Source organism: Haliaeetus leucocephalus, unplaced genomic scaffold (genome assembly GCF_000737465.1).
Source record: "Haliaeetus leucocephalus isolate CR32 unplaced genomic scaffold, Haliaeetus_leucocephalus-4.0 Scaffold0, whole genome shotgun sequence".
NCBI lineage: Eukaryota > Metazoa > Chordata > Aves > Accipitriformes > Accipitridae > Haliaeetus > Haliaeetus leucocephalus.
Window position 1 is genome coordinate 6,989,109 of NW_010972436.1, and position 15,398 is coordinate 7,004,506.

Sequence of the window (15,398 nt, forward strand, 5' to 3'; positions counted from 1 at the left end):
TATAGAAGCAATCAACCAAACAAGACAATTAATAATCAAAGGAAGAAAACTTCAGTAGATAAGAAACAACTGGGAAACACTCCATCATCCTAAAGCATATGAACTTCTATGTGCTATCAATCTTGCCTCTCTGAAGAGATCCCCACATTGCATTTATTCTGCAGTGTCTGTCATCACTATAAGCTTATGGTTTAAATAGTATTTGACTGTAGCTACAAAATAGAGAGAAAGCCTTAAAACTGAACACATCAGCTTTTCCTGGTAATCTCGGGGCAACAAAGCAGTTTATTTGAAATAATTTTATGTTCTTCAGGTAGACAGAAACATTTTTAATATTATTAGAACAAGAAGCTTAATAATCTTCTTTCTTCAAAACTACTCATGGCATATATGGGGGTAGTCTCTTTAGAAGTCAAACTAAATTACCTAATATTTCTCAAAATGGCTAATCCTTAGAAAATAAAAAAAGCCAGTTACCCCCAAATAATGTTTTCCGGACTGCAGTTTGTACCAGAAAGAATTTATTTTGGTCTGGCTATTCTAGTAGGTGAAAAAAATAGGAAACTTACTTCAGGAAGTGAAAAGCAAGGAATCACCAGATCCTACCAGGCATCCTTTGTCATAGTTAACAATTTCTTTAGCACACAGGATTGCACATGGAGAGGAAGAATGGATAATGCCTTAGCAGAAAGGCATTTTCAGCTTTGATGCTATGGACTTCCCTTCTGCGTGAGGCTGGTAACCAACCTGCAAGGTCACAAACCTCTACAGAAGAATAGCAGAAGCTGTTATCGTCTACTGATGAATGACCTTAAACAAATTGTTTCCTCTTTGAAGAATACATAAAAACAAGTCAATATACTTCTATTATGATGCTCTACCACTTGGCCTGCTTTTAGATTTTGTTATGCCAGAGTCTAACCCAGTGACCCACAATGACCAACATAAGACCTTTAATGCTGAAGGATTTCCATGGCTAGGCTACAACACGTGGCCAGGCTGTGGTAACACAAGGGCTGCTAGATAACTCAAATGACTACTTTCTGGACGTCTCTAGGGCTACTAAAACTAAAACCATCAAATGATCCAGCTACATTCCTGGCACAGCAGAGCTCTGCAACAAAGCAATGGGCTTCCTGGGTAGCAACTGTCACCACCTGCCTACTTTCCTCTCATCAGCCTCTGGGGTGTGAGGTATGCATCTTCTGACTCTTGGCCGTATGACTTTGCTATCTGACTCGCGCAGTCAGGCTGGCGAACAGTCTGTGGCAAATCTCACACAAATTCATCGCAACAGAGTACAAAGGCCCTTAGGTCCATATCCATGGGACACCAATCACATCCAGTTTCAAATTAAGTCAATGGGAAAAGAAAATACTAGAAGTAGAAAGCAGCAAAATTAGAAAAATAGTGCAAAAATTATGCAGTTAGGAAGGGTTGAAACATTATTATTTTGGGATTTTATATTTGTGGTAGGAATTTTGTATTCAGCTTTTTTTGAAGTATATGTAGAAATGTTTCATTTACTGAATATAGCTGACTCAAAACACAAATATTTTATTACTATTTTAATAATAACACACGGAGATAAAAGAATGACAAAAATTTTTCAAATTAGTTTTTGATAGTAGCAACTTGAGGATCAGAAATTTTAAGCAGTTTGCCTCTGGTTTAGTGGGCTTAAAGAAGGTGGATAGCTTGGTTCCCTGAAGAAGCCTACAAGGCACTTCTCAGATTAGACATCCAAACCTGAAAAGCACTAACAAATAAAAAATATATTCTGCAAATTGACTTTTTATCATGATTGGACACTTCTGTGCTACTTAATTTTTGATAAGTCAGGTAACTTCTCTGACCTCTTGCTCCTCTGCCAAATGGCAGTAACAATATTTGCACACTATCTTAAGTTAGTGAGAGGCAGAGTAAATAAAATTTGCAGATACAATTTAAGCACAAAGTAGCAACAAAGCAGCTAGTGGATAATCAGATCTAAAATGTTAATAAAAATACCAATGCAGAGATAAATTAGACCTCTTGATAGCTGGAATCCAGTCTTGGACTTAATAAATAATATGATGTGGAAAGAGCTTTTGCAAAATGTAAATGTTTTATTTATTTACCCCTTTTTACAGAAATTAATCTTCATCTTTCATGCTTTAACAAAAAAAAAACTTTTTACATTTTCTTTAATAGCTTCAGAGTTGCAGAATTTGTTCTAAATTTGTTAGTTTTGGGAAAGAATTGTATGCTTCTAGAAGTTCAGGACAATTCTCTTAGGACTGTGCATAAAAATGACTTTTTGTGCATGTTTCCTCTGTGCTTCATCTTTCCAATTTATATCATGGCAAAAATAATATTTTCCTAATACTTGAAAATGTACAGTAATCCACATTATTCATACATACACAATTCCTGAAACTTTTCTGGTAGGAGGTTTCGTTTCATTCTAATTTTGCAGTGTCAGTTGGTAGACATTTTATACAAGTTGCACAGCTGGCTAAGAGATACAGAAATCTATCCCATGGGATGGAGGAATTCTTTGCCTGTTGGAGTTTCCCTACTAATTGTTTTCATATGTATAATACAAGCTTATATCAACTAAGGAGAAAAATTACGGCATGGAAAATTGCAGCTGCTCTTCAGTCATTCTGTAATACGAACTAAATCTTTAGGGAAGAGTATTTTAGAATAAAGCAGACAGAAATTAAATTATGCTCCTGTTAAAACTCTTGTAGATAGGAACAAAACATCTTCTGGCTTATTGTAACACAAAAATGAAAAGTAATAAAAAAACTACATGTTAAAGGAGCATACTTTGTTTTTTCTCCCTTTTTTAAACAGTATCTCACAGCAGAAATACTTCTTTAACAGAGATGGTTTTATTTATTTCTCTTGCACAGAAAAACACCTTTTCCTTTCAGTAAACTGTTGGTAAATGTTATGGTTTTAAAATCTTTTCCATTACGGCATAAAGCACTCTTAAAAAGTCTTAAAAACTGCAGTTCTGAAAAAACCATGATTTGCATCAATGAACATGCTTCAGCCCAGTGTTGATATTTTAAATTCTCTATTACATCAACTATTAAAAGGTGCTTGAATCAAAAAATCAGGATGGATCTTGATCTTTTTAAAGTTCTGGGACTGCATAGTTTTACTGAGCGCCATTGCTCTGTAGATGGGCGATTTTCTACACAGGATGTAGAAATGAGGAACATTATGACAAATATGAGAAGTCCCACAGTGTAAAAGAATAGAACAAAAGTGCAAATCTCTTGACAGCACCATCCCAGATGCATTGAAGACCCATACATTTAGTGGTTTAAGTGTATCAGAGTTAAGTTCCTTTATGACTCTTAAAGGAACTGCTTCTGATCATGATTATTTTTTATGGTTTGTATTTTTCAATTTGTTCTAAAAACTCTTTTGCTGACTCTTATATTTGAGATGAATCTTAGAACTCATCTCCTATCAGGAATGTCTCCAGCGTGGGGAATCCCTCTGATCACCTCTGATTTAAAAGCAGTGCAAAATTTCTGCAGGCACCTTATCTTCTGGAGTCCTCCTTTACACCTTGACATTCTTTCCATCCAGCCCACATCCTGGCAGACTTTCTGCTTCTAATGTGTTTAAATAAAACGATATGACTAGTTTTTATGTCTTAGCAAACTGTTCCTCACAGTCTTTCTGGCAGGACTTACTTGTATTTTATATTCAACTTGCACATGTTTATGCTCTGTTTTGGTTTTAGTTTCCTCATTTGTTATGATTTCCACTTTTAAACAGTATCTTATGAACTTGTTATAGCCGCTTTTATCAACTGTTCCTGGAGTCCTTTCTAAATGACTGTTTTTCTAGTGCAGTAAATGTGCCTTTATGTGGTATTATGTGCTATTAGATAGCCTCCAACTGTCCTGAAAGCATTTTATATTTGTAACAGATCTTAAATTGTTTTAATTAGCTTCATGTTTTTGAATGTAATTTTTCTTTTCAAAGTTAAATGCTACTGTGGTGGAGGGTTTCTCTTTTAAAGATATATGCAACGTTGTCCTGTACGATGCACTAAAAAAAGCTTTCCTCTGACTAATGGCAGCCAGAAACAACATCCTGTGAATTGCTCTCAGGATGGCTAGCCAGCTATCTTCCCTCTTCCATAAAGGACTGAGATCTCTCTCTAACAGAAAATGGTGGGCCCACCAGGTCTTTGCATCACTTTCGCTGTTACATTTTCTCAACAAAGATGCATGTTTTGACAGATCAATGTTTCAATGTTTTGTCTGTCTTAGCTGTTTGATGTTTCATTCATCCAAACACTGCATATGAACTTGCAGCTTGATCCTAGGAGACAATGAGCATCCTCCTATGCAGAAGGAGACTCCATGTATCAAAGGACTCAACTTTTAGCTACTTCATTTTGAGAATCTGTGAAGTACTGGAAGATATCAAAAAGAACTCTGTTCTATACAGGGTTTTTTTGTGGTGCTCATAGCATGCCTGAACATTTTTTTCGAACTTTGAACAAGTTGAACAAAAAGCTGCAAGAAAAGTTAGGAATAGGAAGTTATTTGAGAAAGAGGATGAGGATGGTTTTTGTCTAATCATGAACTTACCAGGTGACCAAAAGCTGAAAGCCAGGGAGCTGACAAGTTTTATTGTCTGGATTCACAATCATGGGGTTCAGAATGAGCTGAGCATTCACTGTCACAACAGGTCTGGCTCTGAGGGACAGAAATAAGGTTCACTGCATACAGAAGGAGCACATTAGTACCTAAGTTCCAGCAGAGAAAACACTTAACTCAGATGGCCACAAAGGAGCTGGAAATGTAGGGTTACTTGGGAAAAAACACTTTTATAATGCTGCTCCTAGCCAAAATAACTTTTTTTTTTTTTTGGTTGGAAATTGTGATACCTCCTACTATGACATTCTGAAAGTTCTTAATGAAAAAATGACAGGTTAACAGCATCACTGAAACAGTATCCTATAGTTAACAATAGGTGTGTCCTAGGACTGAGGCACATCAGACACATTTAATCCCATTGGGTTTTCACAAAGGGACAAAGCCTGCCTTTGGGGATTTACAGCAGTCCTTTGGCCATTGTTTTATACCGTTGGATTTGTTTTATACTGTCTCCATTAACAGTGACATATTAGACTTGCTGTCTCTGTTTAAGATTCTTTAAAAAATGAACATAATTTGGTTAAAGTAGAAGTTGATCTAGAATATATTGAGCCAATAATAAAGTAAACTCTGTGTGACATGTCTTGAGACAATTGACTGTGGAAACCAGGAATAATCATCACAAAATTCTGCTGAGTATGTGAATATATAGTTGTGGTGATGGGAGACATCCCTCTGAATAACAATCTGTTATTAAATAATGAGATAATCTGTAACTGAGAGTAATTTAGAAGACAAGTGAAAACAAGAAAGGGTCTAAATTCTGGGTTTTTTAAGACAGCAGTACTATTTTACAGTAACTTACATAATCCTGGCAAAACCAGCTTATTACAAAATTACTCCCCTCATATTTTAGTCCACAGCTGAGCTTTTATGATTACTGCTCTATATTACTTCCGCAAAACATTAAAAAAAATTTACTTTCTTCATTTTTGTGCACCAGGGAAAAACCTTTTGTTCTAGCTAATTTCACTTAATAAAATTCTGTTTCTCCAATATGACAAGTTGCATATTTGATACACTCTGGCCAGGAAACTGAAAGATTGAGAGCCTCCTGCTATGCGCTTTCTTAAATTAAATAGAACACATTTTTTATTGCTATCTAAAATACACACTGGGTCTAATTCTCCAATGTTTCACATCCTGTGCAGTCATTCATGCCACTGCAAAGTGATGCACTGCAAAGTATTTGCATGATTCTTTAATATGGCAGTAGGAAAATCAGGTCTACTCTGCACCTACAGTGTTAGCTAAAATGAGCTAACATTCCTGTTTTACAAAATTCTTATGCTTTGACAAACATTCAGTTGGGAAGCAGAACATGCCTTCTCTCAGTCAGGTACTGTTGGGAATACAGACAAGAAGATAGACAGGAATCAAGAAATATGACCATATTGTGGCAGCAACGGATGGTGAATATTTAAATGCAAAGAACTTTTGGCATGGCTGGACTAAGAGGGCAGCAGCAGATTTTTGTTTATGTATTTGGTAGTTTTAATTAATACTGCTAATCTAACAGTGCATTTAGTGAAAAACCATAGTCAGCAATAACTGTGATTTGTAAAATGGGATCTTGTACACTTTTTCTAAACTGAAGCGAAAAGCAGCAGTGTTTATTTTCAATACATCGCTCACGTCTTAATGTACATGACCTCTGAAGAATCAGTCACTCAAAAATTTCTTACTAGTACCATTTCCCCATGAAAGAAATTAATTTTCAGTGTTATGCTTTTTCAATTTCTCTCCGATGAGCTGTAGCAAGAACTGTTTGATTGTATACGAATGTGTGTGACTGCTTTAAAGTTAGAAAAGACAACATTTTCTCTTGTCTTTTTAAAAATTAACTGAGGATTCAAACATTCCAGAAGAAGATTATTGAGCTAAGACTAAGCATGGAAATTTTCATTGAAAATTACAAGTTTTGAGCATGGGAAAAAAGCATTTGTTTCTCACAAGATGCTTGATTTATCATCTGTAATGAGCACCTTTTACACATTGCACCAAGGAAACACAGGAATGTGAAATTTGTTTTTTTGCAGGTCTCCCACCAAAGCTGTAAAAAAAAAAAAATCCACTGTATTTACCACATACCTGTAAACAACTGCTTTTCCAGCTCCAAATGCACCTACAATTAAATCTGGAAAAACAAAACAGCTTCAGAAGAACTAGATAGAAGCCTTTCATACTTTTTTTTCCAGCCTAAATTAGATCATTTACATTAAAAATGCAATAACATAAAACAAATATGGTAATTCCTTTCTAAGTAATTCTTTCAACAGTGTACCTGAAAGAAAACATTTCACATTGTCAGAGATGGGCTCATAAATGTCTTGGTTGTATCCAGTAAGTGCCAATCTATTTAACACAAAGTCACCATGCCACGATCTCGCTTCTCTCCAACTTGCATTAAAGGGGAAAAAGGATGCTGTTAACCCCTATACATTTTATTCCAAACCATTAATTGCCTATTACACAAAGAGATGCAAACCACTTTGTCATCACTCTCATACAGGTTGTGTTGAAAATTTATGGTGTTCCTTCCTGACAATCCTTCCCATCCTGCTTTGTGTTTTAAGTAATTTATTCATTAATTTAAGCATTACATCTCTGTGGACATAAATACAATGCACAGGTGAGAGGATGACTGGTTTCATAGTTTCTAATGTTTTCAGCATTGTAGCAGCATGTGCTAAGACTTAGAATAGTTATCCATCTAAAGCCATCTTTTTCCCCATCAGTCACCATTTGGAACAGATGGAGTCAACAACAGAAGCGCTGTACCGGTCCTTGGGCACATCCTTGTTACTGGACACCAGCCTGGGTTGGGAATCTACAAGCCCAAATATTTCCTCTTTTTGCCTGCAGTCCCCACACGGGGGTCTCTGGAAAGGTACAGACTGTCTTGCTGGACCACTCAGGCCTGCAGGAGAAAAGCTGGAGCCAAGCAGTGAGGAAAAAGGATCAACTTTCCTGCTGCCTCTAGCTAGAGCACAGCTCAAGAAAAGGAAAGAGCTTTGTTTCATTATCAAACCCCCTTGTGTCTGCCTGGGCACCCCTTTCACGTCACTGTTGTTATCATACAATTTGATTTACACATGTCCAATTCAGTAGACTGAATCTTAAAACAGACCTTGCAGTGGTACAGACTGGCAACCTAAATTGACCTAAATGACTTAATTAAACCAGTATTCAGAGTTGTAAATAAACCCTTACTTGCTGCTTCCATAGTTTGAGCACTGGTTTGCTTAAGAAGCCCTGAAGTCATTGAGCATGATGCAAATACAAAGGTTTGATGCTAATTAGCTAGGTGGGTTTGGGCCAGGTCTGGCAGTGTGTTTTCCAACTCTCTGTCTGCCTTTCAGATGGTCAGGATTTCACAAGTTTAAACAAGTACTCCACATGAGCAACAGCCTGTCCTAAAATGAATTCCATTGAATAATGTCCTAATAGGAGTAGGCATGGACAGTTTATGGGTCTGATCCTCTTTTTGTACAACATTTACATTTTTCTACTTCCATTGGCCTTAGTGAAATATGCTTCAGGAACACTTTAAATAGCAGAAGAAAATTAGTGTTGTTTCTATCTCCTTTTTGGGACATTTATGAGTCCTTTTCATTAGCAGCTTTTATACACAACTTGCACACAGTACCAAAACCTAAAGATATTTTCCACTTACTTAAATAAACAACTGATTGAGACATACCCATCACCATAAGGGCTACACAGCGCACATGGCAGAACTTTCCCTGGAAGCTCTTTGATAGCAGCAACCATGGCAACCACAAAAGATTTAATATTCTGTTGGTTTTGGGGGTTCTGTGTTTGGGCTTTGTTGTGGGTTTTTTGTTTGTTTGTGTGGTTGGTTTTTTTAAGGAAAAAGAAACATTATGTTATGAACAGAAAGTGAAAGACAAGAAGGAAGGGGTTTCTGTTCTGTTGTTCCCAGCTGGATGCTCTTTATGAATTCTGCAACAGACTTAACTTAGAATATGCACTGTTTCATACTAGACTTGATAACTCAAAAGGTTTCAGTACAGGGCTATGTTACGGCAGAGACAAAAAGGTAGATATCCAAGACTTATCTAGATCCTGGTCTTGTGATAATTTCATAATCTGATCTTTCATTAAAAAATAAAGCGCTCCAACCCTTCATGGGCACAAGGAAAAGCTTGAACACACAACTTGAGTAAGCTTAATAAAATGTAGCCTGTTTGAATCTGAAGATAAAAAGAATGAGTCTGTCAGAAACAGCCTCACTAGTACAAGTGAACTCTTCATTTCAGTATCTACAGCTGTGCGGACATAGGTCCCCGCTATCTTAGCATCCCCACTTTAATATTAAAGGGGATTTTGTACATTTGCTTAATAGTTAAATCCTGGTTTCTTTGAGACAGAGCCTAACTTATTTGAAGACAAAGGGTAATGGGTCTAGAGGAGCAATGATAGGCCCCAGCCACCGAAAGACTGGTTTTCCATGAGCAGTCTTCCTGCATTGCCGCCTCAGCCAGGTTTGGAGACACAGCAAAAAAGATGAGGACATTCAGTCATGGCACCATCACAAATATCACATACATGAGCATACTCTAAGGGCAGCCAGGACTGTGCTCATCCTGCTCTTGTTTGGAAGCTCTTACTTTTTCCCTGACATGTCCTTTGAGAATTGGCCTAAGCCAAAGAGCTTGAATGAGTGAAACCACTCAGCAGGAAAAGTGGACTTAAGAATGAATATGCAAACAATAAAACATACTTATACCGACTACTGACATCTACGATCTAATATAAGGACAAAGTCATTATATATTCAGAGTATTCACTGGAAGATCCATTAGGGATTTTGCTTTGCTTCTACTTTTCCTGTTACAGAGCAATAGTTTCAGTCTTCTTTCTTTCTTTCATTGCCTTGTGGAGTGCAACTCCTATACCTATCATTGGAAACAGTTTTGACGTTGATATGAATTTATGAGATTTGAATACACATCAAATCAGAACACTTTTATAAGCCGAAGTTTTGAATTTGAATTTGTTGTGTTCTGCAGAAGAAAAGTTATCAATCATTTCTAAGAAAAAATGCATGAGATGTCTAAATTATCTGAAGTTTGGCAACTTTCCCCTCCTAAAAATAGAGAGAAGTTGTCTTCAGTCATTGCTTGTTAATGCTACACACGCAATATCACTGATGCAAAGGTCACTAGCTGAAAAATAAGGGTTTAACAAGCAATTTGGAATTACATAGCAAAAAAAGCCAGCTTAACTACTTATAACCCTTCCAAAGAAAGCCTGAAGAAAAGCATATGAAAATCTTTGCTCCTTTGCATTTGTGAGGGGGTTTTTTGAAGCCCAGATTAAAATATGTATAAATAAAGAGAGAAAGAGAGAGAAATATCAGAATCATAAAATGTCCTTCACTCCTTTTCTCATATTTCATGTTTTCAGGAGGATGAGTGACTCCGTAGATTTAAGTAAATGACCACTTTGCCTATGTCTTCTCATTGAGAAGATCCTTTATCAGCTGCTACCTTTCAGAGAAGCAGAGATCTGTATGGAGGGGCTGGTGACAGCAGCCATGTGCTTCTGCCTCATTGCTGTTGTGGAATAAATGAGCTATGGGGTCACAACCATATTGCAAAAAACTAAGAAAACAAGCATGGAGTGACTCTGAAGGAATTTTCAACTTGCATTTCAACACAGCTTGAGGGTTGTATGCACTAAAATTCCAACTAGTGGAGTTCACAGAGCTTAATCCTGAAACAAGTGTCTTTGGCATGTACTTAAGTCAAGGGGCACTGTGCAAAGTTAAACAATCCTAATGTTTATTTTACATTTTACTTTGCTCTGAAAGGAAGGCTTGCAAGATGTTGTCTGGTGAAGAAAATCCATTTTCTGAGATAAAAATATCATGAAAATTTAAGGAAAGAGTATTCACAAATGGCAATGAAAGGCACAGTGGATAAGCTGGTCTCTTTACCTGCACCTTCTGCCATGTGGCTGTGCCAGACCTGAAACACCATGTGATAAAGGGCAGAAACTTGCCATCATGCTGACTAAGCCTTCAACCAACTGGAGGAAGTAGGAAGAACAACAAAGTCCTACCTCCAGTCTCAACAAATTATATTCATTTATTAACTTCAGGAAATTTTTTGATCCCCCGGTATTTTTAAGGGACATCTCCACCCCCTGTGAGAGATGCAGCCCCAGGGAGTCTGAGCAGGGAGGAACATGCAGCATGCTTAGCACCCCACACTTGGTTGGAGTCTGTCCAACAATCCCAAGAGAAATTGCCAAGGCACGATATCTCATCTCACTTCATGGGGGACAGTGGCCAAGAACAACAGCCAATGGAGGACTACATAATTGGCACACACTTCACTTGTGAGAAACCCAAAAATGAAAGGATAGCTGAGTCACCTCCCCACTGCAACTCTACCAGGATACAGGCAGGAAAGGGTTGACTTTATGGACTCAGAATGATTTGCTGACAGCTTTAAACATCACTTTGTGTAGTCTGTCAGTTTAATTGCATAGTATAAATAGGAACTGGAAAACAATTAGAATGCTATCTAAGTACAGGTGCTAATGGAAATTTCATAAAAGAGAGTGAGAAAACTGTGTAACTGGAAACTCTGCTAAAAAATCTTTGTGACCCTTTTTGATTTTTATTTCCCTCAGTGGACCAAGTGCCAAAAAAGCCCATGATCAGATTTCTATTTGTTTTCTAGGATTCCAGAGAGCACTACACTCCCAAATCTCAATAGGAAAGGTCCAGAATAAACTTTTCTTTAAATGGCTATTACTTCAGGCTTGACCACAATAAGGGACACAGGATTCTCCAGATCAGCCAACTTTACGTAAGAATTTTAGTTAAATACTACAAACAACCACCACCCAAAACAGAGTCACTTTCTTCCAGTCCTACCATTCTCAACTGCCTTGATCCTCCTGTGTTTTGCAACCATTTTGGTAGCAGGTCTATTAAGGATAACACCTAAGGCTAATTCATTTCAATGCTCCCCTTTTGTCTGAATGAGTCCCTTTCATAATACTACAAACAAATCCAAAAGAGGGCAGTTAATGTTGTATCATTTTGTTGTCCCACAAACGGGGTTCATTTACCCAGTGTGCAAGCCAATAACACACAGAGTCAAGGTATTTTCAAATTAATTTCATTGATGTGCATGAATGGGTGCCTGTCTCAAGACATCACCCCTTTGTCTCAAAACTTTCCACATTTATATACTTAAGTAATACATATTCATTGTTATTTTCCTTAGTGATTGGTTCTTTCGTCTTCACCCCTCATGTAAATTAGTGTGCAGACTCTGTCTTCTTCCTTCATTGTCTTGAGTGGGTGGTATCATTTCAGTAGGTGGTCAATGACTCGGTGGTCATGATCTCCCCTTGTAGGAATTACCTTTTATCTATTTCTTCACTAATCTTGGCAGTTCCAAGCGGTTCTTCAAGGTTTATTGACCAGACCACAATCCATTACCTTTTCTGACATAAACATAAAGCCCCATTGTCTAGTAGTTAGTTCCTAAATCATACCTAGTTATTGTTTCCCTATTTTAAATATTAACTGATGGGGTCTGTACACAGGACTTTAGCAGCTCCCTGGTTATTTTAATCATATTATACATATTAATTGATAACAACTTGAGTAAATCCCTACTTACTAGGATCAATTGCTTTATTCTTATATTCCATTGGGCACAATATTGGGATTTCATTAAGTATCTCGAAGAATTTTAGAAAAGCATACCTGTAAACTACACAGATAATAATTTGCCACAAAATTAACATATTTGTAGGAGACTCTTGACTTGTCACTACATTTTTGATTGATTATTCATGTGAAAACATAATTAGCTGGTAGAAACACTTCAGCTTTTCTGCATCTGCTGGCAGAATCCACGCCCTTGTTCTGGCTCCCACGCTCAGCAGTCCCCTCTTACCAGAGCAGATGCAGCTTCTCATTGATTTAATTTGTTTGTCTTCCACCAATCTCCTAGATCAACTTCATAATTTAATCATCACTAGATTACGATTTGTGATATTGTTGGCACAATGCCTGTTCTCAAAAAAATTGTGAATGCTGAAGAACCCTTGCCTCTCAGAAAGAAACTTGAGGGTTTTCTTCCTGCTGTTTGAGTTAATGTACTCAGCAGATGGAGCTGTTAAATACTCCTATTTCAATAAGATTAGACGGGATTACTGAAGTTTTGGGAAAATTTTGTCTGATTATCACGCTTGTTTCCTTCTTAAAATGTTTCTGGAGTCATTTGTTTATATTAACTACATACTATTCTTAAGATAATAACTGAGTCCAAAATAACAAGGCATGAAGGTGCCTTTATACATTTCCCTGTGCTGACAAAGGCTTCACTAAAAAGAATAACGAAAAGAACAGGCCAACAGCTGTTTGCATAAAACCAGGATACCTTGAAGATGAACCTTCAGTGGCACTGACTCCAGGGTGACTCTCTAAGTTAACAAGGAAGACTTACACACACCTTCTAAACAGGCAGAGAGCAGAAACAATAGTGCATAATTTATTTGAGCAATTAACTAACTAACTAATCAACAGTCTTTGAATACTGAATTCATCTAGAGCACTGCTCTAAATCCACGCACACTGTTAAAAGAAACTGGTTAAACCATCCTGGTTCACAAACACATTTGAAGAAACCACAGTCTGCTGGAGGGCATGCCACAACAAGAAAGCAAGCTTAATGAGTTGAGTAAGTAAGTTATTCATTATAAACTACTTGCTCAGCTATAATCAGCCATTAAGTGACTGAACATATGCTGAAATGTGAGGGTGGAGACCTTACAGCCTCGAAATGCTTAAGCCCTGCACAGATAGATGAACCAGCTGGAAGTGCAGCACCATCACCCAGATAATCACAGACTCCAAGCACTCAGTGGGGACCAGCTTTGAATGGATGCCAGAAACAAATTTCTTTCCCATTAAACCAATTTATGGATTTTTTTTGTTCCTATGAAAATTGAACTATGCTAGTATGAAAAGACAAAATTATAAATAAAATAAAGTACAACTCAAAAGACATGCCTAAGCTGAGGCCTCATTCCCTGCTCCGGGCCTTGATGACACAAATAAAGCTCAGGACGGTGGAAAGGGGGCCTAAAAGCTGCAGATTTAGTGGTGAGTAGAGTGGAAGCTGTGTTGAAAGTTATCATTATGTTGCTCAGATATTTCAGTGTAGAAGACAGCCAGGAAGGTTGTGCTGAGGCAGGGAGTTCAGAATATCTTGGGCAGACCTTGAAGAGCTGCTATTACAAAGAATCCCATGGCTATATAAACTGCTATGGCCCTCACCAATACAGCCTCAGATACAGCACCATGCTGCTTTGCCATGTCCTAACCTTGGCACTGAAAAGTGCAGCACAGAATCTCGCACATAATTCCTTCCAACTGCCACTGTACTTGCACTTAAACTGATGAAAAAAGCCCATCCTTTTCACTCCATTCACTGCTCCCCCCATCTATTTCTTTAATTCCCCCTTCTTTTTTTTACATGACTGTCAATCCAGAGTAACAGCATTAAGTCACTATTTACTATAGCAGCATAAGATCGGATCCTCTCCTTTGAATATGACCTTAGAACATGAGTTGTCAAAAAACTGTGAAATGGATTGTCTGCTGAAAGATGTTACAATTATATCAGTGGTAGTAAATTAGTGCCACCAAATGTACCTGTGTGCCTATCTATCTGCACTGTCTGTGGTGGTATCACTAGAATGGCCCTAAAGCAGTTGGCCCATGCCGATTATTAGTCTCCAAAAGAGAGCACACAGCAACCCTGTTTTGGCAAGACAGTGAGTTTGATAGTATGGATATGGACTGTTCAGTGACAGTTCAGAACCAAAGAACAGCATATTTACAGTGTAGATGTAGCTTAAGAGGATTAATTGTTTTTTTCCTTCAAATACTAGGTACATATTGTATACTGGAGAGATACTGAGTATCTCAGGTAAGTATGGTACAAAGCTTGTCAGTGTTATGCTTGGAAGACTGGGAAAGCTGCACGTTGTTTGTTCCCCTGATTAGTCAAATGAAAAAGCAAAGAGCTGGCTTGGTACATTTAATCTATCTGACTGACATGCTTAATTTGCCTTCCTCTTACTGCTTCCCTCTCACCAGCCTTATCCAACTATAAAGTTTGGTCAGGTTCTGCCCTAACTCTTACATGATTACAGAGAAAGGAGCATCCATCTATTCATTACCACAATCACCACCGTTTGGCATTGTAGAGCTTCTGCTAGGTGAGGAACAGCACTCTGTTTAGGGCTGAACGTGATGAACACCACCACTGAGAGGGCAGCAGCCTGTCTTTAGAGTGACACAGCTGTTAAGATGATCAGCACAATTTCCTGCCTCTGCTGCTTCCCAGAGTTGAAAGTTTCCCACTATCTCTGAGCCAGCGAAGCAGAGACTACCATATTATCACCTCTGTCTGTGTCGATAAAGGAATAGATCTGGGCACATAACATCTGGAGTGTCTGCAAGTATGACACAACTTACAGAAATCCTTCCCTGGAAAGCTGTGGAGATGTAAACCAAGGGTTGTACTTAGTAACAAAACCTAATCTTTCCTGTTGAAAGGTTAGAAAAACCCCTGTACTTCACAATGCTGAGAGTAGAGGTCCATTACTGTTACAGTGGTAACATCTATTCCAGGGCAGCCTAAGACAGATGGTCATTAC

General features: G+C 37.8%; 1 protein-coding gene across 1 annotated transcript in view; it reads right to left on the bottom strand.

Moving 5' to 3' along the window:
• Nucleotides 1-15,398, bottom strand: part of ITGA8 (integrin, alpha 8) — a 119,210-nt gene that overhangs the window by 66,409 nt on the left and 37,403 nt on the right. The window contains exons 14-15 of the mRNA XM_010562705.1: nucleotides 6,768-6,813; nucleotides 4,608-4,715 (exon numbers count right to left, since the gene is read on the bottom strand). Coding sequence (XP_010561007.1) covers nucleotides 4,608-4,715; nucleotides 6,768-6,813 — 154 coding nt within the window. The remainder of the gene's footprint in view (nucleotides 1-4,607; nucleotides 4,716-6,767; nucleotides 6,814-15,398) is intronic.